General features: G+C 48.3%; 1 protein-coding gene across 2 annotated transcripts; it reads left to right on the top strand.

Annotated features, from left to right (window-relative positions):
• Window positions 1–12,135: 12,135 nt before the first annotated feature.
• LOC136457376 (uncharacterized) lies at window positions 12,136–23,587 on the top strand. Of its 2 annotated transcripts, none has more exons than XM_066457404.1 (12): window positions 12,136–12,538; window positions 12,910–13,099; window positions 13,204–13,266; window positions 13,363–13,465; window positions 13,704–13,808; window positions 13,890–13,963; window positions 14,046–14,175; window positions 14,333–14,426; window positions 22,316–22,507; window positions 22,752–22,872; window positions 22,978–23,202; window positions 23,278–23,587. In XM_066457404.1, exons 1-12 carry the CDS (start codon window positions 12,465–12,467, stop codon window positions 23,356–23,358), a joined length of 1,452 nt encoding a protein of 483 aa, XP_066313501.1. In that variant the 5' UTR covers window positions 12,136–12,464; the 3' UTR covers window positions 23,359–23,587. The 2 variants fall into 2 exon arrangements, with proteins under 2 accessions (XP_066313501.1, XP_066313502.1); XM_066457405.1 differs by having other exon boundaries at window positions 12,139–12,538; window positions 14,354–14,426.
• Window positions 23,588–24,982: the final 1,395 nt, after the last annotated feature.

Genomic DNA, 24,982 nt, shown 5'->3' on the forward strand with positions numbered 1-24,982 from the left:
CCATCACTTCACAATGCACCTATTACTCCTGCTGAGAATATAGGTAATGCCCATGGTGCTACACTCACGAAAGGTGAGAATTGTTTTAATGTACTAATTTTTTTCACAAACCATGCTATCATAGAGCAATTGTTAGTGGAACCCTCTCTTGATTTATCTCTATCCCATGATAATTTGCTTGAAGTTCCTTGTGATAAAGATGAATTGGTTGATGATGCTTCAGTTTTACATGTTTTGGAACCAGTCACTTGTGCTAAAAATATGAATAACATGTCTGCCTTAAACTCAACAGGAATTCAGGACCAGTCTACCTTAAACTCATCAGTTTTAGTAGCAATATGAATAACATGTTTATTTTTAGCACAAGTGACTGGTTCCAAAACATGTAAAACTGAAGCATCATCAACCAGTTCATCTTTATCACAAGGAACTTCAAGCAAATTATCATAGGATAGAGATAAATCAAGAGAGGGTTCCACTAACAATTGCTCTATGATAGCATGGTTTGTGAAAAAATTTAGTACATTAAAACAATTCTCACCTTTCGTGAGTGTAGCACCATGGGCATTACCTGTGTTCTCAGCAGGAGTAATAGGTGCATTGTGAAGTGATGGTTCTGAATTTGCATATGAGGTTGTGAGCTCCTCATTTTCTTCCATGTCAACCTCTCGCTTATGTACATTATCCTATAGAAGGTTAGTTATAGCAAGAGGAGTAACAACAGACTCTTCCTCTAAATGGTGCCCCTCAGCATATGAAGTCAAAACAGGAGGTGGATTAACAAAGGTTTCTCGCATAAGGAGTTTTATATCATTCCAAGTTTGAGGTTTATCAGAAGGATCTAAAGACTCCCACCAAGATAAAGTAGAATGTCGCAAAACACTAGCTGCATTTTTTACCTTCCTCCTTTTACACATAAAGCGAGTAGCAAATATGTTATCTATGGCAATTTCCCACTCCATGTACTCATCAACACCTATACCATCATAAGTCGGTGGATACGAACAACCTGTCATTGTTAGAAGACAACAAAAGACAACACAAAAGTATTATCCCTATCAAATGACTATGTGGTTGCTGTGGTGTCACTTTTCACAGCAAGTGGAAGCGTCTTACCAAGCTCTTACAAAGTTCTTACCAACGCAAGTAGTGTGCGGTACAACCGGTGGCTGGTTCATGATACCTGTGAGGCAGTGGTATCGAGATTACAAGGCCCTTTTTCTGTACTGATCTAAAGAGTTTGTGGAGCTTAGAAGGCACATAAGTTAGTAACAGAAAGTTATGCTGAATTATAGTCCAAAGTACTTGTTCTCGTTGCTGGTCTAAAATGTTCCTAGTACTAGGTGTATAACAAACAAGTATGGTGGATAGCAAGGTTCAACCCCTCTATTTTTCCTCGAATCTTGGTCGGTTTCTAGTCCATGTCTGTCCCATGTCGAGGGCACACGAGCAAGCTGGAAGGTTCAACCACTCTGTCCCATGCCGAGGGCACACGAGCAAGCTAGAGATCCGCCTAGTTTCAATGCAGGGATTATCGATCCTGCGCACTCCTCTCAAGATGTGCCAGTCAATTTGACCCTGCAATTGACAAGAAGAGAAAGCTAATCAGTAATTTAAGGCGAAATATGTCGGTGTTGCCAGCCAGTCCCGGATGTGCAGCTCTGAGAGCCGATATGGAAGAAGATCGACTAAATAGTCGATTCCAATATACTCATAAGAATAAATCAGTTAAAGCTCATGGGTTTGTGGGAAAAATCAGTTATCATTTAGGATTTATATCGTTATTTAGACAAATGTTAGCCAATGGCAATAGGATATCAACAATAATTAGTTTATACTAAGCCAATGATTGCAAGTAACTGAATCCCTTTTATATAAAAGAAGCAGCTCATCATCATTTAACCATTTAATAGAGATAAATCTAATGAACATATTAGATCTCATCTATCGTTATGACCAGTGGGGCATGAGGTAGAATCATGCAGGCTGTAGAAACAGCGATAAACTCGATGACCCTAACTTATTACAAATATCAGTGGGGCATGAGGTAGAATCATGCAGGCCATAATACAATAATAAGATCATGGGGCTAACACATTGTCGAAGACCTAACATCGGGGTACCCCAGGAGGTGGAACCAATAACCATCGAACATTAAAAACTTCTGGACGGACAAGGGCGCCGCTATGTTTCTTGCCCGAATGACGGGAGTTTGGTTCCGCCTCGCTCAACGCCTTTGGGCCAGCTCTACCTAGCTCGAGGGCTTAGGGATAGACTCTGCCTCGCCCGACCCCTGAGGGCCAGGCTCGGTCTCGCCCAAGGGATAAGGGCTAGCTCCGCCTTGCCCAAGAGCTTAGGGATTGACTCCGCCTTGCCTGACCCTCGAGGGACGAGCTCGGTCTCGCCCGAGGAACGCCCATAGCACGTGCTTCCTGCTCCGACCCCATGACTTCAACCTCGCGACCGGGGCTCACGGGAAGCCTACTCACCGCTCTTCTCTGACCGGTGCACTGAGGGCCGACTGGAGCCATCCGACCGAGGGCTCCCCATTCGGAGGAAACCAGAAGACGTGCGAAGAAAAGCAAGGCATGGCTCATAAGTCAAAACCACTATACCAGAGTCCATACCCTATGCCCCGATAGGAAAAGTACTATCACGAAACGACGGGATGGATGCTTCAGACCCTTCCAGGCGTAGCAGAGCCTAAATAGTGTTGTGGGCGTGTGTGCTTCGCCCTATAGAGTTGTGGGCACCACCTTAAGCCCTCGAGCATGAAACGCAACATAGACATACGACAACCACTATGGTCTAGAAAAAGACTCACGTCCTCCACAAGTAACGGATATGCTATCACCACGATATGATCCTAAGGGAGTTGCACCCGCTTCATGGCCCCTCGGGTCCACTAGATCAGAGTATTCGCTTCAGCCTTCGGACGCCCCCTCTGATCAAAAGGCTTTGCCCACAGCACGGCTTCCTACTCCGACCCTACGACTCTGACCCTATGACCGGGGCTCATGGGAAGCCTGCTCACCGCTCTTCTCTGACTAGCGCACTGAGGGCCGACTGGAGCCATCCGACCAGGGGCTCCTTGTTCGAAGGGAACCAAAAGACATGCGGAGAAAGGCAAGGCATAGCTCATAAGTCAAAACCACTATACCAGAGTCCATACCCTATGCGGGGCAGTACTCTGTAGCTATCCTGACATTCTACAGTGGCATCGACAGTATTGTAGGCGCTTATCATCCTTTCGCACCCACCGAAATGGACAACAAGGCTTGGTAGATGTGAACATCAAGGCTAGGTAGCGTACGCATCCGAGCCCTCTCACTTGTAAAGCCGTCCCCTTCATCTATAAAAGGGGATGTGCTTCCTTCAATGAAGGGACCAACTCTTGATGAACAACACACATCACACACAATCAAGCTACTATCAGGCTCTTGACATCCTTTTGACCCTTCCATCAGAGACTTGGGACTAGTCCCTCTCTCGACCGTTTGTACCCCCTACTACGAACCATTTTCGGTGCTAATAACATGAGCAGCAACAGACTGGACGTAGGGACATTCAGCCCGAACCAGTATAAATCTTGTGTCCATTAGCACACCATCCAGGCCTAATGCGCATAACTATAAATTTACTTGTCGGTGCTTATTCGAAACACCGATAGTTGGTGCGCCAGGTAGGGGACTTTGCATGTTCCAAATTAGGCCTCGAATGGCTAACCATGCAATCAGTTGGGTCCTAGGCACACACGTGCATTTTGGTGACCTAGATTTCATCATCACACTGGGAGGAGAGCTGGCACTAGCCCACGTGGCCGTCCAGTCTCTCCCTCCCATCAACTTCAGCTACTGGAGGCTTGAGGGCCAGCCCAATGTCTCCCTTAGACCCTAGTCATCTAGAGAGGCCCCACGCCACATCACCCTCTCTCCGGAATGCTCCACACGGCATGCCTCAACGATGTTTCCGTTCGGCCTCCACAACGCTGTGGCAACCGCTGGCCACCTTCTGGCACTACGCATGGTTGAGTCGCCTACGAACAGCGAGTTCATGGGGGCAATTAAGCACGATCCAGAGACACTCCACGGGCTCCTCACAGAGGAACCAGAGTCGTCCTCTAGCAGGGGGAGCCATCACCCTTCCCAGGAATTCTTCATGGCGCAAACCCCTGAGGGGCACGTCCAAAGCATCTCCGAAGAGGAGGCAACCTCGACAGGCAACCCCCCATAGTTTGCTCGGGCCAGCCAGAACGTTACCGCCGCGGCAATGCTCCTACGTGACCTGCCCGAGCCGAACGACCCTCATGGACGAGCAATCCACTAGAACCTCTGAGCACTATTAGAGACCACCACCGTTCAACAAGCAGAGTGCTCCGTATCACGACACCGACTCATGACCTCGCTCCTTGTCTAGGGAACAAGGACGTAGCAGATAGGGCACTACACCCTGTCATCGCCACAACCACCAATTATGGCACAAGAAGCCACAACCGCACCTCGTCTTGACTTGACAGCCACCCCGTGCCGACCGCCTATCTATGCGCGGCTTGCGCCGAACCAAGACATGTGCAGTGTCGGTCGGAGTCCTAGCCCTGATAGCCTAGAACCACGGACCTTTGTCCAACACCCCTAGCAAGCGCCTTTTCTATCGCGCTTCAACGGGGGCCACGACAAAGGCAAAGCTAAGCGCTAGGATCAAGACGAAGGCCCCTCCACATAGAGGGGAAAGAAGAACAGAAAGGATCACCGCCGATTGGCCAACTCCACGTTGGCCGCCGCGGCAGATTACGCGGGCGCTCAGCCCCAGCAAGACCCTCCGGGCCACTTCCACGACCTCATGGAGAGCCCGTGCACCAACCACAACTATCCCATCAACCATCTCTACAAGGACTGTCAGCTCCTCAGGCGCCTGCTAAGGTAGGTCGGCAGGCCAAAGGAAGAAAAAAGCGAGGAGACAGCGACCGAAGAAGGGGGCACAGCAGACAAGGATCCAGACGACTGGAGCACGAAGGGATCCGACCGGAAGCCTACCGACTGAAGGACAACAACGACGATGCTCTCTCCGATGACCTTGGAACAGCTATGTCTTTCTTTCTTTTCCTAAGTTTCAGTCTTACCTTTACTTAGCGAATGCTCCTATAAGAGCACCCCGATCCGAACACTTTTCGGCTTGAGGCACTCTGGGGCTCCACTAGGGGGCTCTACTACCTCTTTGTTTTTGTTTTTACCCTAAGTACTCTTTTGGTTTTGTATGAAGAAACTCCTTCCTACCTGAATAGAAGGGTAGTTCATTTCTTTGTTTTACCTTACGTAACTTTGCTTTAGAACATTCCGACTGATCGCACCCTGCCTTTTCCTATGGCTACGACCGACCGAGCCTCGCAGGCCACACCCCGGGCTCGCAAAGTTGTGACCTATGGAACAAATGGGCAGGTACAAGATAGAAAGAAATTTAAAACAAATTATGCTAAGGGAGAACTAAGGAACGAAAGGGAACAAGCTTCCCCGAACGAAGCAACTCCATCACAAAAACAAAAATCGATTGCAATCATTAAAACACACACGAACATTTTACACAGGGGTTCCCCCCACTAACTTAAACTTTTTACATTTACTAACTACTTGTATTTAAAAAAAAGGTATTAAACCGACCCGGCTGCATCTGCTGACGGCGCGACCGACAAAGGCGTAGGCTGCTCGCTCTCTGGTAGCATGATGTTTGACCCGGGGTCCCTCGAGGACTGGCTTCCACTCCTAAGCTCGGCCCAGGAAAACAATAGATATTCCATGGGACGGCCAAAAAAACTAAAACACAGCAGGCCAGAAGGGTAGTCCAGTCGTTAACCGGAAGGTCTACCCGTAAGAGCAGGCGCCCGCTCATCAGCTTCTTCGGCCCACCTCTTTAACCAGAGCACTCACTTTAGGCACCAGCCATCTCCAAGTAGTCTCTCCAATCGGAAGCCTTGGCCCAAAACGCTACTTCGTGCTCTGACCCTACGACCAGGGCTCGCGGGAAGCCTGCTCACCGCTCTTCTCCGACCGGCGCACTAAGGGCTGACTAGAGCCATCCGACCGAGGGCTCCCTACTTGGAAGGAACCAGAAGACGTGTGAAAAAAAGACAAGGGGCCGCTAGAAACTCCCATACAGCATCAAGAAGTATTTGCAGCGACATCGATAATATAATCCGTCTACTACGGTCGCCGTACCATGCTCTCCATCGACAACATCCCACCGCACCGCGGGATCTTCGAAGGCACCGTCATCTACAACGTCGAGCACCGCACCGGTGAATGCAGTGCCCCTCCGCCGGGGCGTTTAGGGACTACGCCATCATCATCAGCTCCAACCCTGACAACGACGTTGGGACAGGAGGCGCTTCCTGCTGAAGAAAGGCCGCAACAAACGATGGTAAGGTCGACAAGGCTCCATGCCCTCCAGTGCCCCTCCTCCATCGGTGGCGGTGGTGCACCCACATCAAGGGTAGCTCGCACCATCTCATCTACATGGGACGACCTCCAGCTCGACATCGCGCTCCGGATTCACAAGCAGACCTGTGAGTTGTTCTCTCCCTCGCATCACCCTCTCTTACTCAGGAACCACCGCATTCGGTGGAAAGGAAGGAGAAGTGGTGGCGGCTCAGAGGCTGGCTAGGAATGGGGCGAGAACTCCACTCCCCCTCCCTATTTAAAGAAGGGGCACAGTAGCAGAGGAAAGACGAAAGGCCCATGGAACAACCCAATGACAGAACCTCCCTCCAGGGGGAGTCCAACGGGCCTCCTGGGTCGATCGGGCGGCCTAGGCAAAACAACGAATGAACGACCAATTGAAAGATAAGTACCCCTATTTACTTACTTTGAGTATTAAATTCTTTACTAGGCCTCCAACCCCAGCAACGGCAGGGGCATGAACATCGCTCGGGGGCTGCCGGGGGCACATGTTTGTTTAAACACCCTCTTAGCTCGACCCCTCCTTACGTTTGGGAAACCAAAAGCACGGCATGTGGGAATACAACGATGAGTACAACTTGACGAACCACCAGACCCTATGCCCCGACGGCTATGGTGTTTTTTGGTTCACCAGCATAATCGCGTTCATAATTCCTCACACTACTAACCTTAGCTCCCACCTTCCTGAAAAGAGTTTGGAGGGGTCCGCCTGTAGAACCCCCTTCGGGGGGAAGCTGACAGATCGCTTAGAAGCCACCGAGAGACGAAAACAAAAAATCACGATACTTATGCAGGTTACGCTGGCCTTGTCGCAAATGTCGGACCTGAACCTGGCATGGACATGTCTGGTAGGAGCTTCCCATGGCTCATACCACCAAGGTAACGTTATCGACCCCCGCTTTCGTCTCGATTAAACTATATGTTAAATTCATGCATTCAAACATTGCGTATACAAACCCTTGCATCTCAACGCTTCGTGTCACGTCACGAAGCGGTAGCCGCCTCATTCAATATGAGTGACACCTGATCAGGGTTCGAAGGCCAGCCTGTGAAGGGCTCGAGGCCGCCTCGTGTCAAACAGAGCTAGGGGAGAAAAACCGAAATGAGCCCCAGCGGCCTTGCTCGACCCCATTCAGAAGCGGACAGGGACATCTTGACCTTTCTCGTTCAATTCGAACCTCAAGCTAGACCCATAGAATCTCCGTTGAGGAGAGGCCAACGGGCCACCTGAGCCCAACAAACGGCTCGAGCATCTGCCGGGAGGCAGGTTTAGAAGTAGTGGAATGCCACATGAGGGCTCTGCCGACCCCATCAGCGAATGATGGATTCGGATTTCACACGAACATACCCGTTAGCGAGCTCATTGAGCGCGACACTCAAGCCATCGAGGCAAGTGTCGTCAACTTAGCCCCTCCAGCCACGAAAACCAAGGACGGGGTAGCGCGTGAAAACACGGCCGACCCCTAGTAGACCCTCAAGGGCTCGGGGGCTCGAGCCACTCGATCCAAGATTGAGAGACCGAGGTTCAATGGCTGACCAACGAAGGGTCTAGGGCCGCCTCACATCGAACAACAAGGCTTGGTAGACGTGAACAACAAGGCTAGGTAGCGTACGCATCCGAGCCCTCTCACTTGTAAAGTCATTCCCTTCATCTATAAAAGGGGATGTGCTTCCTTCAATGAAGGGACCGACTCTTGACGAACAACACACATCACACACAGTCAAGCTACTATCAGGCTCTTGACATCCTTTCGACCCTTCCATCAGAGACTTGGGACCAGTCCCTCTCTCGACCGTTTGTATCCCCTACTACGAATCATTTTCGGTGCTAATAACATAAGCAGCAACAGACTGGACGTAGGGACATTTAGCCCAAACTAGTATAAATCTTGTGTCCATTAGCGCACCATCCAGGCCTAACGCGCATAACTATAAATTTACTTACCGGTGCTTATTCAAACCCCTGATCGATGCAGCCGTATGAACAAAAGTATAAGCCATGATGGTACTTACAAACAAACCAGAGGTCGTCCGAACCGATGCAGCCCTGCTCACTGAAGAACTCATCGAGATCTACTCTACTCCTACTCCTAAGGGGTGGCTGGAGCCAAAAAATGTAAGTAAATTATATTTGATTGATTGTGTGTCCTTTATAATAGTCGGGGTCTAATATTTATACCCAGAACCTACGCATGAATCCTACTTAAGCATGACTCATCATAATTTTTGGCCTAAGAGAAAACATTCCTAATTTAAGATAACTTGGACCCTAATCTTTCCCTTTTTGTAGAGTTCAACATGTTTTTCTCGACGCTGACCGTAGCTCTTGTCGTTATCTACTGGCGCTATCTGAAGAAAGTCGATTCCAGTGTTGCATTCGAATCAGCTGATACTGGTCTTCACGTAATCGACTCCTTGATGACATGATCTTGGGAGCTTTCGAGTCCCTACAATTCTTCTTCTAAATTTTGGTGTAAACACATGTCCCCCAATTTTAGGATAAAAGTAATTTTATTCTAAAATTATCACATCTGTACCCCCGATAGGTCCGCAGTCATGGGTGGAGAATCTTGATCTAGGGTCTACTATTTGTCATCATCTATGTCAGCTCATGAGCTCATGCTTCAAAACTTTTACGAGAGCATCATTGCTTCACGGTCGCTTGGATTCATCTTTCTAGGCCAACAATAAAATGTTTATCCGACTCTAGCGAGAGCAACTCAACAATTCAGCCATGTTTCTCTTCCATCTGCTTCCTCGAGTGCCTCTGACTCCGCCAGACCCTCCATGGTCTATCTTTTTGCCATGAAGGCCTTGAGTGGTTAGAAGGATTCTTGTGCATAGGGTGATTGTGTCGCTCATCTTAGCGCCTTGTTGAGCAAGAGAATCAGCTACTGCGGTTAGAAGAATTCTTATGATATCACCTGAGTCTTCTCTCTATGCTCATAGAGCTGTTCTACTGTTTGCAAGGGCTAAAATGTGTGGACACCTTCCCCTTGTTTGCTTCATCAAATGCCCATCGGGAAAGCCACAGGCTTCTTTCCCACAGTTTCCCAGTCACCGAGAAATCAGCTGGGCATCTGTTAGGCAGACGGCTTTTCCCCTTCTCTGGCATAATTTTATCAATGGGCCGATGTGACTCGGTTCATAATGACCTTCGTCCTTGTGAGGATCTGGACTCCCTTCAATCCAAAGAAGCCTTGGTGGGTCGATCGCTGGTTAATGCAAATCTTTCGTATCCATCCCATGATATTTTATAATTATGGGAAGCAATAAGTCCGAATCTATTATCTCTTCATTATCCGACCCCTGAATTTCCATAGTGTTGATCTGTTTCCGCATCTGACTTCAATTCCACACCCCCGGCGAAATCTACCTCCTCACCTTCCCGGGCTATATATACGGGCCAGGTGGTGGATCAAAAAACATCACGCTTCATCTCAAACCTTTCGTGTCTTTGGTGCGATTTCTACTTTCCCATAGGTTTGAGATCATGGAGAACAGCAAGAGGTCTACTGAGGAGGCCCTCCACGGAGCTATGTCATCGTGCCAGCGCCTTCATCGTCAGGAGGGTGCAACTTGTGATGCTCTCATAGCTTTGAGGTATAGGGCCGACTCCATTCAGCCTTTGAGATTCTCTTCGTCAATAGCTCACCACTAGCTCCCCTACTATCCAAGGAGGTAGGTCAATAATGATGACCTACTCGCCTCCATCGACAAGCATGGCCAGAATCTCGCCGACTGTCTTTCCCTTGCAAAATCGGCTCTGGCTATGGTCCGATGTCGATCGCCTCCTGAGGTCGATTCGGTGGAGGATAGGTTGGTCAAGGCCGAGGCCAGAATCACAGGTGAGATATCCGTCATAACTTTTGCTTCTTCTCAATTTCATCTTCAAGATTATGATCATTTCCCCTTTGAATCTTTTTAGATTTGTTCGCTTAACTAGAAAGCCTCCGCTTGGCTATGGAGTACGTGGCGGGGTTCGTCAATGCTAGAGGCGCTGTCCCGGTGGTTTGCCTACACGACATCCCAAACCATGTTAGAAAGGTCGCCTTGCATGGTGTTCGTCATGGTGCCGCCATGGCATTGGCTGCTGCACAAGCCCATTCAGGCCACGAACTTCGATTTCTACCCCACGGTTTTCCAGGCGCGGTGCACCCTGGGGATCATGAGCGCCTGGTTGACGATTTCTCCAGCGCTGCCAACTCCATAGCCTTTATTTCCTAGGCTGATGATATAGTAACCAAAGTAGCTCTTGTCGTTATTTGCTGGCGCTATCTGAAGAAAACCGATTCCAGTGTTGCATTCGAATCAGCTGATACCGGTCTTCACGCAATTGACTCCTTGATGACATGATCTTGGGAGCTTTCGAGTCCCTGCAATTGTTCTTCCAAATTTTGATGTAAACAATGCCGCTTTGTGTTGCATGCCCTCGCTCGTGGTCACAGGACAAATTCTGCTCGCGCCGCTCACCTACGCCGCCCCCGCCTGAGCCACTGCCCGCCGCCTGTACTCGTGCCTCCCGTCGTAGCTACACTACCGAGGTCCGTGCTGTCGATGAACTCCGCACCGCGACCTCCGCGTACTCCGTGGCATCAAGCTCCGTGTCTGTGTCGAGCTCCACAACGATGAGCTCCATTCATCCAAGCAACAAGGTGACATTGTGCATGCGCTAAAAGCGTATGTTGCAAGTGTATGTTTCAAGTGTTTCATATGTCTCAGAAGTTCGTTGCAAGGGTTTCGTATGGATGTTGCAAAAGTGGATCGAGATGTTGCATATGTTGCAATGGTTGTGCACACATGTTGCAAATGTCTATTACCGATGTTTCTTCTGACGTATGTTGCAAGTGTATTTATCTGGATCTTATATATATTTCACATATATGTTGCAAGCGTTTTACCTGGATGTTGCGTATGTGTTACAATTGTTTTGAAGTGTTTTTAGGTGTTTTTGTAAGTGTTTCAGATGCATGTTTTAAACGTTTCATCTGTCTCGAGACGATGTTGCAAGTGTTGTATCTGGATGTTTCAAAAGTAGATCGGGTGTTTGCATCTCTCTCCTCGCCTTGGTGTCTCATCCTCGCCTTGTATTGCCTTGCATCCTTCTCAAACTGCGGATGGGGTGTAGCGAGGGCCGGCGACGGGGGTGTGCTAGGGTTCGGCGGATGGTACGCACCGGGGTATTGCAGCACGGATGTGAGCGCACGCTGTCCCCTTCTGGGATGCTGAGATGGTCCTGTTGGTGGGCCATAACGTTAGCCCACGGTTCGGTTGGCTGGGGACTGGGAGATACGTCCAGACGCGCTGCGGGCGCCGGTGCCCCGCCACATATGTATCTTTTAGGGTCACCGTGAAAATTCTTGTGCATCTAACAATAATATCTTTTAGGTTTACGTGAGTAAAGTTCAAGGGCAAGTAAAGGCAAAAGCATATGCTGCCAGATTTTTTTTTAAGCATATGCTGCCGCTACAAGAGGAACGTGCAGCAACCCATCAATAAAAACTAACCCCCAAACTGAAATTAGCCGCAAGGAAGAACAGTGACCTCTCTCCCAGGCCACAACTGAAATTGGTAGCACGTCGTCGAGTTGGCGCTCATCCCAAATTCCCAATCGGCATCTTCTTCCTCTTCCTCGCGATGAAATCGGCCTCCACCGTCGACCATCGTTATCCTGAACCTGCTGCGGCTCGTATCGCTATTTCTAGGGGTGGCCGGTGACAGAACCCACGCCGCTGCTTAATTTGGCCCTGATCGTCCCCAATCACAAGGGCAGGCCGCAAGATGCCGATCGATAGCAAAGCCAGAAAAAGCCAGTGGCGTGGCCCTCTGGCCGCGGCGCGGCCCAGCCCGGCCCAGCCCAGCCCACTAGCCTAGGCCGCGCCCTTTGGTTGCCTTTAGCTTTAGCGCCGCGCCGCCGCCGCAGGCAAAACATTTCCGGTCCTCAAACCTCCCGCCCTCCTTCCCTCCCTCCGGCGCCGCCACACGACCTACCTCCAGGCCAGGTACGCTCCAGAGATGGTGAGGGACGAGCCCCTAGACTTCGAGAACGAGGACGATCCCCTCCTCCCCACAGCGCGCCCCGCCAAGAGGTACACAGATCCACCTGCTCCGTTCTTTTCCCCTTCCCCTCCCCATCGGGCGGAGGCATGCGGATGGCGATGTTCGATTAGATGCCGTGCTTTTAGGTGCCCGGCGCTGCTACGGCTGGAGCAATCGCGGTGTTCGTCAAGTGTCAAATCCACCCCCATCGTCGTCAAGTGTCAACTCCACCCCCATCGTCTAGCCGCTGCGCTTTAGGGTTTTGGTGCCCCGCGGAATGGTTGATACCTGCCATTGCCAGACAACTAGTAGTGATTTTGTTTTATGTAGTAATATGTAGCTGGAACCTGTCTAATCACCGTGCCGCACCAACTGCCAAATATCGGTTTGGACGATTTACCGATTCCCCCAATACTTTCAGGAGCAAGGTTATCGGCTTGGATGATCTCCTACTCGATTACTTGCAATCTACTAAAAAGGACAAGCTCAAAGTTAAGGCTGCCAAGTCTAAGCATGGCCCCAAAGGAGGATATGATTCAGGTGAGGAAGGTGACAAGGCTACACAGCAAGAGATTGCGGTTTGCAAAATATTTGAGGAAGTTCAGCAAAAGGTGATTTATCGTCTTCCTCAGCCTCTGCTACTACTACCGGTTCCGTCCTGCCTTTTTCGTATTTGATTGATTGATGTTTCTTCTCCATCTTCATGAGTTTGCAGGGCAAAGTGATGGATGCTAGAGATGATGTACCCCCATGGGGTCAGCAAATTTTTGGATGCCAGGTCCAATGACCCTAACTTTATCTTCTGTTTGTTATTTTAAGTCCTACAGATACTTTCCCTTTTGATTACCAACCACTAAATTATTCATCCTTACAGAAGCCCCCCTCAAATCTTAGCAATGTGGGAGTCGAAAATTGTCAGCTATTGCAATCATTCTCTGCGATTGAAGATCTAGGTTTTGATCTAGAGATGCATCAAGGTTTCTTCTGTTCCCACTTCCCAGTTCCCACTGTGAAATGTTCTGATTTTTAACTAAAATAAAACTCACCAGTGTTTGAATTGGTTCAACCTTTTGTTTTCTTTCAATGCGCTGTATGGTTATATCTGTTAGTCATCAACATTAATGGGTGTCTTCGGTCTCTATTCATCTCCTGTTCCAGGTTTTTGCTTTGTCACTTGCAGTTAATTTCAGTGTCTTCCTCATACTATTTGTGTAGGAGAGGGTTTCCTCGAAGGCATGCTGTTGGATGGATGGCTTCTGAATTTGGTTCGCATATGTGGTTTTGTTGAAGACTCTATAGCATCGTGGACACTGACCAACTGTAAGTATTGGTTTCTGTACTCTGTTTAGACCGGTGATCTGTTCTCTCATTATGCTGTATCCTTATGCCACTACATGTCAGTGTTGCATTCATCAAATGAGAAGTTACAAGTTTCTGCAGCCGACTTTTGGGATGGCATTCTTTCCCTGGATGAGGTTATATAATTATAGAAACATGTTCTCCTTTTGCTCTTTCGTTGAACCTTCAGCAAGCAGATCTTCCTTTTACTGATTGCAGGCTGGTAAACCGCTGGTCAACCTTGGGTATCTTCCAAGTTACTCTGTTCTAAAACGTGCTATGCTGAGCTATGGGTATCTATTCGATACTCCAGGCACTAAGGCTTCAGCCTCTGGAAGCACTGCTGCAGGTTGGTTCCATACAAGTTTTTCTTCCTTTCCTAATTAGCTGTCAGCCACTCAGCCTGTCACTACTATGCAATGCACTCCATTTTGGAATTGTCACCCTCGGGATGGTGAAGATTCTGAAATATTCAGCTCTTTTTTTTTTGAATATTTCCAATTAAGCTTATGGCCATTCATTACCAGGTGGCTCTGATGATGGTCTGCCTCATAACATCATTGCTTGGTTAGGAGTTGTATCTGCTTGCTGCAAAATCAGGTATGAAAACTTTAATACACTGGATATTTTTATTAAGTATCTCAGCCTGCACACTCACACAAGCCTAAACTGGTAGACACCACTGTAAAGTCAACCTTTAATTATTTTGTTTCGAAATTCAAAGTATACTCTCTTTGGTATTTTGTTCTGTCAAGTTCTGTATACAATAGAATGTCCAGTGTGATACTTGTATTGGTGCTTTGTTTTTGTCTGACATTTTTATGCTGTATTAATACTAGTAATTTGCGCACGCCATTGCATGTGTAAGGCTGCTTCATTCGATTTGGTTTTCTTGGATAAATAGTTGTACTAGAAACTAGAATGCAAATAGCAATGTAAAGAGAGATAGAACATGTACTACTAAGGTTTGAATGATTCAAGTGTTGGAGGTAACACAGACTTGATTAACCTGAACAGCCCTAAAACCCCAGGCTGTCTCCTTGATTATATATAGAGATAGACATTGCATTGATTACAAACAGCTCACTAGAGCATAGCTAATCAGATAGGTGCCTTGGCAGCCGTACACACCTCTTGGGCTGCCCAAGGTCTTTAAAGACTATAATTAACTAGCATAGTTATCTAGGAAATGCTTAGGAAGCAGGGCTTATTAACTACATTTCTCCCCCTAAGACCTGCTTTAACTAATCTTGATCTCCTTGATCCCAATCCTGCTCCTCATCTCTTCCAGCTTGGTTTTGCCCAAGGCTTTAGTCAGTATATCAGCGAGCTGATCTGCAGTGGGAATGAACTCTGTCTTGATGCTACCTTCTTCCACACAATCTCTGATGAAATGATGCTTGATTCTAATATGCTTGCTCCTGTCATGGAAAACAGGATTCTTTGCCAAAGCCAGAGCAGACTTATTGTCTACTCTGAGTTCCACCATCTCAACTTTTCTTCCCAACAAATCTGCAAACAGTCTTGACAACCACAAAGCTTGGGTTGCAGCTGTTGTCATCGTCACATATTCAGCCTCACAGCTAGACAGAGCAACAACTCTCTGTTTGACAGACTGCCAGCTGACCAGGCTGGTTCCAAGGAAGAACAAACATCCAGTTGTGCTTTTGCTTGAATCAACATCTCCAGCCAAATCTGAATCACTGTAACCCACAAACCTTGCTTTGCCTGTTGTTCTGGTGTAGCAGAGCCCATGATCTAGAGTACCAGCCAGGTATCTCAAGATCCTCTTCACAGCCTGAAGATGTTCAGTTGTTGGCTTCTCCAGAAATCTGCTAACATACCCTACAGCAAAAGCCAAATCTGGTCTTGTGTGCACTAGGTATCTCAAGCTGCCAACCAGTCTTCTGTACTGAGTTGGATTTACTTCCTTTGCTGTGCTTTCCTTGCTCAATTTCAACCTTTCTTCCATGGGTGTGGTGGCTGGATTACAACCTGCCATACCACCAAGCTCAAGTATCTTCTTAGCATAATGGGTTTGCTTCAGAGTGATGCTCCCCTCTGATTGTCTCACCTCAACTCCCAGATAGAAAGACAGAAGACCCAAATCACTCATTTCAAAGGTTTGCTTCATCTTTACCTTGAGAGCTTCAATCTTCTGCTGGTTGACTCCTGTGATGATCAAATCATCAACATATACTCCAATTACCAGTAGGGAGTCACCTGATCCCTTCCTGTACATAGCAGCTTCATACACATTCTGCTCAAAACCCATCTGCTTGAGAGTCAAGTCAAGCTTGGCATTCCATGCCCGAGGAGCCTGTCTTAGGCCATACAGAGCCTTGTGCAGCCTGTACACTTTCTTCTCCTCTCTTGGTACTACAAAACCTGGAGGCTGTGTAACATAAACCTCCTCCTGGAGTTCTCCATTCAAAAATGCAGACTTCACATCCATGTGATGTACTGCCCATCCCTCTTGTGCTGCTAGGGCAAGCAAAACACGCACTGATTCCATCCTTGCAACCGGTGCAAAAGCATCTTCATAATCAACTCCTTCCTGTTGCACAAAACCACGGGCCACAAGTCTTGCCTTGTGCCTAATTACAGCTCCATGTTCATCCTTCTTCAGCTTAAACACCCATTTCAGTGAAATTGGACGGTGACCAGGACGGGGAGAAACAAGTTCCCAAGTCCCATTCCGCTCTACTGATCTCAGCTCCTCCTTCATCGTTGCTTGCCAATCTGGATCATCTTTGGCTTCTTCATAGCTTGTAGGCTCACCAGAATGGGTGAGATTCAGTTCTGCAAACAGCCGCTGCGCCGGCGGAGGGGTTGGCTGATCACCAATAATGTCATGAATCTTCCGATAACGGAGTTCTTCATCGTCGTGGTAGGCATCCACCCTTTCATCATCATTCTCCAGGGGGGTCACATGCTCAACCTGAGGACTTACTGGAGCTGGTGTAGGTGTTCTGGGCGACGCAGGCGCCTCTGCCTCCGCTGCGGGCTCCTCTGCTTCCGCTGCAGGCTCTCCTGCATTCACCGGAGAGAAACCAAGCGATGCAGGATGTGGCGGAGGAGATAGTGAAGGCGACGCTGAACTTCCTGCTTCAGGGAGTTCCTCCGCCCATGGGAATTCAACAGTAAACTCACTGCCCGCTGCTTCTGATGTGCCTGCTGCCGGTGATGCCCAGTCCCAGCCGCGGCCTTCGTCGAACACCACATCGCGTCTGACACGCACGCGCTGGGACACTGGATCATAGATACGGTATGCCTTGGCCCCTTCCGCATAGCCGATAAACACGCCAGCCTCGCCGCGGTCATCGAGCTTGCGAAGCTGAGTAAGCCGCCGGGTATAAGCCACACAGCCAAAGACCTTGAGGTGGCCGACTGTTGGTGCCCGGCCGTGCCACGCCTCATAAGGAGTTGCATTCTTCAGCGCCTTCGTCGGGGATCGATTTAGAATGTGCACAGCCGTCATCACAGCCTCCCCCCAAAACCGAGAAGGCATCTGGCGTTGCTTGAGCAAAGCTCGTGCCATGGCCACCACTGTTTGGTTCCTGCGCTCAACAACACCGTTCTGTTGCGGTGAATAAGGGGCACTGAAATGCCGTTTAATACCTTCATCAGCGCAGTATGCAGTAAACTCCGCGACAGTGCATTCGCCGCCATTGTCGGTGCGCAGGACCTTCAACTTGCGCCCGCTTTCCACCTCTGCTGCCACCTTGACCTTCTTAATTGCTTCTGCTGCTGCGTCCTTGGATGGCAGCAACACAGCCCACATAAAGCGGGTGGTGTCATCGACGAGCAACAAGATATAACGGTTGCCCGCCACGCTGCCCAGCCTGATTTCCGCCGCCACGACCTCCACCACGATTGCCACTGCCGCGGCCAGCACGGTTTCCACCTCCACCGCCGCGCTCTGCATCTTCACGGCGCGGCTGGGGACACTCACGTGCCCAGTGGCCCTCCTGGTTGCAGTTGAGGCAGGTGTTGGGGCCGACGCGGCCAGCAACATTGCCATCTCCTCGTCCGCCACCACGTCCACCGCCTCTGTCTCGTCCTCGTCCACCACCACGGCTACGTCCACCGCCACCGCGCTGGTTCCTGAATCCAGAACCACTGGCATCATCTCCCTTCTTCTCCTTCCTCCAGCGCGCTCTCCACTGCTCCTCGGTGTACAACAGTTTGCCGTTGATGGCCACCGGCTCGGTCAGCGCTTGTTCCTCGCGATTATCCACCGCCTTGAGCCTTCCAGTCACCTCCTCAAGAGTGAGCGCCTCAAAGTCGAGGAACTGCTCAATGGCGACAACAATCTGCGCGTACTTGGCTGGCACCGTGCGCAGAAACTTCTCCACCACACGCTCCTCAGTGATGTCCTTGTCACCATGAATGACAAGCTGCTGGTGCAGAGTTGACAGACGCAGGGCGAAATCCTCCACTTGCTCGCCGGGGTTGACGCCGATGTTCTCCCAATTGCGGCGTAGGCGCTGTAGCGTTGCTCGACGGACCCGGTCCACGCCGATGCGAGTCGCAGCGATGGCGTCCCACGCCTCCTTCGCCGTAGCCTTGTCGAGGAGTGGGATGCCCATCTCCTTGGGCACGGCCCCGACAATCACCTCCAGTGCACGCCTGTCATCGCGAAACTGGACAGGGCCGCCCTCGATGGCGTCCCAGAGATCGCGCGCCTGCATCCTCAGCTTCATGGTCTGACTCCACTCGTAGTAGTTCGACTTGTCCAGCATCGGCCACGATGTGCTGCTACCGGAGTCGCGGTACACCACTCTGCCGTGCGGTGATTCGTAGCGACCGCCGCCGCGGCCGCGCCTCCGGTCCCGCAGTGGTGACTGCGAGCGCCTCCTGTCTCGCGACGGAGTCCGCAGCCCCCGATTCCTGCTCTCCACCTCCTCTTCCTCCTCCTCTGCATCCTCTTCTTCTCCCTTCTCAGCAGCAATTTCGGCCCGCAGCTCCTGCGCCGTCCTTGCTGCCGCCTCTGCAGCAGCCACCGCCTGCTTTGCTGCCTGGACTGCCAGCGCTGCTGCTTCCTCTGCAGCCTTCAAGCGCGCGGCACGGCCGGAGGAGTCGCCCAGCTCTCCATTGCCGATTCCCTTGGCCTTGAGCCTGGCAGCGCGCTCAGTAGAGGTCGACATGGGGTGGAGAAGGTGAGGAGTTGGCCTCGTGGCTCTCTGGTGTCTAACCTATCTCTGATACCAAATGTTGGAGGTAACACAGACTTGATTAACCTGAACAGCCCTAAAACCCCAGGCTGTCTCCTTGATTATATATAGAGATAGACATTGCATTGATTACAAACAGCTCACTAGAGCATAGCTAATCAGATAGGTGCCTTGGCAGCCGTACACACCTCTTGGGCTGCCCAAGGTCTTTAAAGACTATAATTAACTAGCATAGTTATCTAGGAAATGCTTAGGAAGCAGGGCTTATTAACTACATCAAGTCGTTGAGTGGAAGAGATGGACATGTGGTAGCTGGTTGTCACTTTGATCTGAATTCCTGTATATATTCTTTAGGTGGCATAATCATTTTAGCAAAACATCGTTGCAATGGTTGTTTCAATAAATTACATCTGCATAGGTAGCCTTGCCCCAAAGAAACTCCATGTTTAGTTGCCAGACCAAAGCACCGCAGAAATCTTCAAGCTACAATACTGCTCCTCCATTTCATTCCTTACAAAGTCTGTATTTCATTGGTGCAAATTGCAGAATACTCTGAATAATGTTTGGGATATTCCCTACTCTTCTTTCTATATGCTAAGAGCAACTCCAGCAGGAGCCCTCAAGGCCCCTACTTTTTATTTGAGGGCTTCCCCTACTTTTGAGGGCCCTGTTTTCTGGGCTGCACTCCAACAGGAGGCCTCAAAACAGGCCCTCAAAATCATTCTAGGAGAGAATGACACATTTGACCCACTTGTCATTCTCTTTATCTTCTATCTTCTCCCTGTTGACAATATCGGCCACGCTATATCTTCTTCCTAGACAAACTTGGCCATTCTAGCAGCAGTCAGGGAGGGCTCCGGCAGCGAGGCGCGGCCGGGAAGAGGGAGGGGCACGGGGTGGGAGCAGCTCCACGGGGAGGGGAGGCCCTCCGACAGGGAGGACAGGGCTCCATGGGGAGGGGCGTGGTCGGGAGTGGCTCTGCCAGGGAGATCCTCCTCACCGGGAGGCCGCCGCGCGGGGAAGGGCGCGCTTGGGCAGATGGGGAAGGATAACGCGCGCTCGGCCGGAAGATACGAGCAGGCGAGCGGCACGCGGGAGGAGTAACCGTCGGAAACAGTGATTTGAGGGCCGGCACCAGAGCCACCAGGAATGAGGGCCGGAGGTGGAGGTTTGAGGGCCCCCTCAAATTTGAGGGCTCTAGTAGGGGCCCTGCTGGACCTTGGTTCTTTGCCTCAAGCCCTCAAATTTGGTTTCGAGGGCTCAAGTAGGGGCCCTGCTGGAGTTACTCTGACCCAGAAACCTTAGCTGGTACTTGCTTGAATCATCAGATAATCACCAGATTAATATTTCATAAGTCACCCAGACCTGACTAAATATTGGAATTGGCGACATAACTGAGCTCACCATCTCATCTGCATATATGATTATCGCCCAAAAAACATCCTTGGCCTAAACATCCTGCAACAATATGTAAGTTCAGTACAATATATTGTGAAATGGTACATATAACTCTTCTTTATCCCTAAATGAATGGCAACTCAACATTTATTTTCGCCTTTTCAGTACAGGACACATTGCCTTTGAGCTAGAAACCTACTGACATTCAATCTACTCTCCATGGCGGATTCAATAAGGAACTTTGCTATCCCAGTTTGTAGTGGGGTTTCTCCATGGGTATGGGATGAAAAAAGGAAGAATTAGGCACACTTAACTATCTGTTCCTGTAAAGCAATGGCAAATTGAAAGATCCAAACCACCCAGACCAGATATGCATGCCTATCAAAACAAATTAAGTATTCTGTGTGACTGGATTGAGTAGGAGTAGGACATCACCATCTTGCATCTAGGGTAGGTTGCTCTCCTCTCATCAGTCCTCCATTTGGTAGTGGTACATATCGATTTGTATGTACCTAATCAAATAATAAAATAAACAACGGGCCAAAAATCTATCAATCAAGCAAATAAACAGCAGACCCCAAAAACTGACTAGTCACTGAATCACTGGGATACTAATCAAATTTCTGGTATGCATATGTGTAACTGGTCCAATCAAACAATATGCTAGAACAGGCAGGGCGTAGATATTTGGCAACAGGTCCAATCAGATATCTAGAAAGGCATGAGCATATGCATTAATCTTACTATATTCTGTGACTCCATAGTTGTTTGTGAACTCTAGAACAGTCATGTTGGCCCCATCAGTATAGCCAACATGGCAGCAGCATATCAGACAAAGCTAAAGTGTTCAATCTACTAACCTGAAAGAATGTTGTCATTTCTCTCAACACTATGAAATATCTATCTCCAACAGAGTACCCATAAGGGCACCCAAACCCAAAATGGGTCTTCGATGGTACTAGTTCGGCCCCCAATAGAGTACCTATACAGGAGACCTATTTTGATAGCAGGAGAGGCACAACCAAAATATGAGCATCCTCCCTCCTAGAAACCCATTTTGCAGAAAGGGTTCTGTTTTGGGTCGTGTTGTTGAAGACCAAAAATGGGTATTGAACTATTTGCCTGTAGCACTACCCAAACGTCGAATGGGTCTTGTATTTTGGGTGCCGCTCTTGGAGATAGTGTAACAACATTCTTCCAGTCCCCAAATATAACAACACGCTGTTTGTAAATTAACTCCTGTCAAAGTAGCACTTATACTTTTTTTTTTGTAAATTGGCACTGCAGTAAATAACATCTGTATCTCACCATGTAATAGTCTTGTTTTTTTTTAAGGAGAAAGATCTCAGCTTTTATTAAAAGCTAATAACAGTCTGCGTCATACAACTGGGGAAACCAGTTTACAAGAAGAGCAAAAAACCCGACCCACTCAAACCAACAAGGAACAAGAGTCTACAGCACGCAAAGTAAACTATCATCAGAGCTCCTCTATGTCCGTTTGCGTTGCCATCATGGGGTTGGGAATCATGCAGCCACTTGCATAGTGTCAATGTCAGACTCTAGCCAATCACTGTACAAGAATGTTTCCCTAAAAGCACCGAAAGGCAGCAGGGTGATTCGCTGCCGCAGGACTCCAATCGAAGGACACATATCTTTTTTTCCTTTTTTTTTGCTGTCGTGGATGCTGTGATTGGCCAGGAACCCCCCTGCTCTTCTCTTGACTTTAGGTTTGCCTGGAACGGAATGTGTCGCTATGTTCTAATAATGATTTATTTTGTTTCTCAGTAACAACAATTCCTGCTTCTGTGTTCATTTGATCCTTGAGAAATAGGACAAATATTGTGATATTAAGAAAGGTTCAATTTTTCTTACCAAGTTAACTCTAATTCATTGTTCGATTTGTTTAATGTGCAGAAAAGTGCGTTCCATCTTCTCACCTTCTGAGGCAGAAGAACTTCTTGTTATTGTCATTTCCCTCTTTTTGGACCGTCGTCTTGAAGGGTTGCTGCTTGTTTTGGGAGAATGCCTGAATTCACTTATATTATACTTCGATACAAGTGAGTGGGAAACTAGCTGTGTGATGGTGGCTGAATCAATCGCCCAGAGGTAATACTTTTCTGTAGATGCCTGATTGTCTGTTATAAAGTAGTATATTCATTTGCAACTCAGGAAGTGGGGAGTAACTAAATTAGGCATGAAAGACTGGGGGCCATCAAGAAGTTGCATACACATACACAGTATGAAATACTGATACTTTGTTCAAGAGGCTGCCTGAAAGTTTTCCCATGGTTTTCTACTTTACTTTCTCTACTGTATGGGCGATGTAAAGTGAATTTTCATAACATTACAGGGTCACAGTGGATCTCAATTGTTTAAGGATTGTCGACTGCATTACTGGTATGAATAAGCGCAGCAAATTCCTAAGGAGTCAGGTGGCACTTCAGTTGCTGAAGATCAGCTTTGGCCTTAAGGTAAGCATGAGAATGCCTACTTGTGTTGTGTTTAAGAAATGTGCTTCCTTGTGCCCCTTTTGGTTGGTCGGTGGCGTGACTGTTTGTGTTGTATGTTTGTTACAGGTGGCAAACGTTGAGAAGATGTTGAAGCTAGTCACATCCATCAACGTGAAGGAGAAAGAATGTGACTTTTTCAGGCTTTATGTGTATCTAGTGTTGATGGACAACCTGCTCTTCTCAAGCGATGCATTTAGAGAGAAGACTGCGATCGTCGATGCTTGGCGGAATTATCTGCGCAACTGTTCCACGCAAATTGGGTGCACGGACTGGAGATTCTATGCTCCAAAGGTACAGAAAAAATTAGTTGATGCGAGTTTTTACATGCCCTTTTCCTTTGTCTTTTGAGCTTGTTGTTTGATGCAGGCCCGAAACAAGGCTTCGTATCTTCTGCAAGGTCCAATCTTGAAAAAAACCAGTGGCGATGCTAAAGGTTCTGCCCGGTAATCCAAACGAATCAATGTCTGCAGCTGAAGTAGCAGGACCTAGTTCTGGTGCCATTCGCTGGACAACGGCGAAGTGATATATATATTGGCCCCCTTGCCTTGTTATGGAAGATGCTTGCCTTGTTTTATTGAATGAACTTGTTATGCAGCAAGCCACCACTAACACTTGCTATTCAGCTAAGCTAGTACGTTGGAACTGCCTCCGCAACTAGTTTTTGTTAATGTAGATATATCTATCTCTTCAGCTTCCAGTGGTTGCGTAGGTGTTTAATGTCTGCCAGCTATTAATACATCACAAGGCAGAATAAAATGGTGACAGATGCGGGGGTCATTACATTTGCAGGGGTGATGATTGATGAATGTGTTGGCTGCTTCTGCTTGCTTGGCCTGGTGGATTCCCAACCAAATAGCCAATTTAGCCATGGCAGGAACAAAAACAGAGCAGCGGCAAGTCGTCGGCCGCAATCAGCGCCGTGGATAGGAATAGTCGAATAGAGGATGGTGGCTGGCTGGGTGTTGCAGCCCGGGGATCTTTTGTTTATGATCTCTCGCATCGCATCGCATGTTAGGTTTCTGGCGCCCAACTGGCCAGATTCCGAGCATCGTTTTCGGACTTGTCTGCTGGTGACTGGTGTACACATGGGCTGGCCTGGACGGAGTCTGGAGTCTGGAGTCTGGACAGACAGCCAGGCATCCATCCCCCCATCTATCTCTATTCTCTAGCCCGCCCCATTGCGTTGCGTGGCGTCCCCATCCTCGATTGACCTCGAATCCTCGATTCGATTGACACACTCATATCGGACTGGATCTCTACAACTAAAACATACGAATTTAAAATATCTATCTGGTAAGACCAAAATATTTATGCGATCTATATCCGGCAGGCAAATAATCATCGTATGAAAACACTAGAAGGCAAGTAAATAAAATGGAATAAAACTCGTGGAATCACCAGCAGACAAATAATCACCGCATGGAGACACTGGAAGACAAGTAAATAAAATGGAATAAAACGAAAAGAGAATTATGAGAAGAGAAAGAAATTTATTAGAATATCACCACGCAATGATCATGATCGTGATCCAAATCTCGTTCGTTGTCCTTCGTGTTGCGTGTTGACAACAAATACTTTTTTTTTCTCCAAAAAAATGAATTATTGTTATGCCTCATGCGGGCTAGGATATTGTAAGTCCGAGTATACATGTTTTGGTAAGACAGAGCATGGATAAATTCAATTCGATGCCTAGCAATAAATTTTCAGCCTTTGAGGCAACTGATGTTTGTCGTAACTTTCAGACAACAACCTCCCAGCCTAGCTTTTATTTCAGATTCATTACGATAATAAATGTGTTTCTAGACATTATCATGGTATAATACACGCGAAAAATTGAATTGATATATTCTTGATTTTGACTTGGCTAATAAATATCTCATTCAATTTATGTTGCTCCTGTTGCAACGCACGAGCACTCATCTAGTAGAATAAAAAATGTATTGCATTGCAGCATGTACATACTGAACATGCTCTATCTTCACCTTTAAATTGTGTTGGGTTCATGGCTGTAGCTCAAGCAAGTGTACCCGCTCAAGTGGATGATGCGCTATGTATATACTACTACTGTATT

Source organism: Miscanthus floridulus, chromosome 6, assembly GCF_019320115.1.
Source record: "Miscanthus floridulus cultivar M001 chromosome 6, ASM1932011v1, whole genome shotgun sequence".
Classification (NCBI taxonomy): Eukaryota; Viridiplantae; Streptophyta; class Magnoliopsida; order Poales; family Poaceae; genus Miscanthus; species Miscanthus floridulus.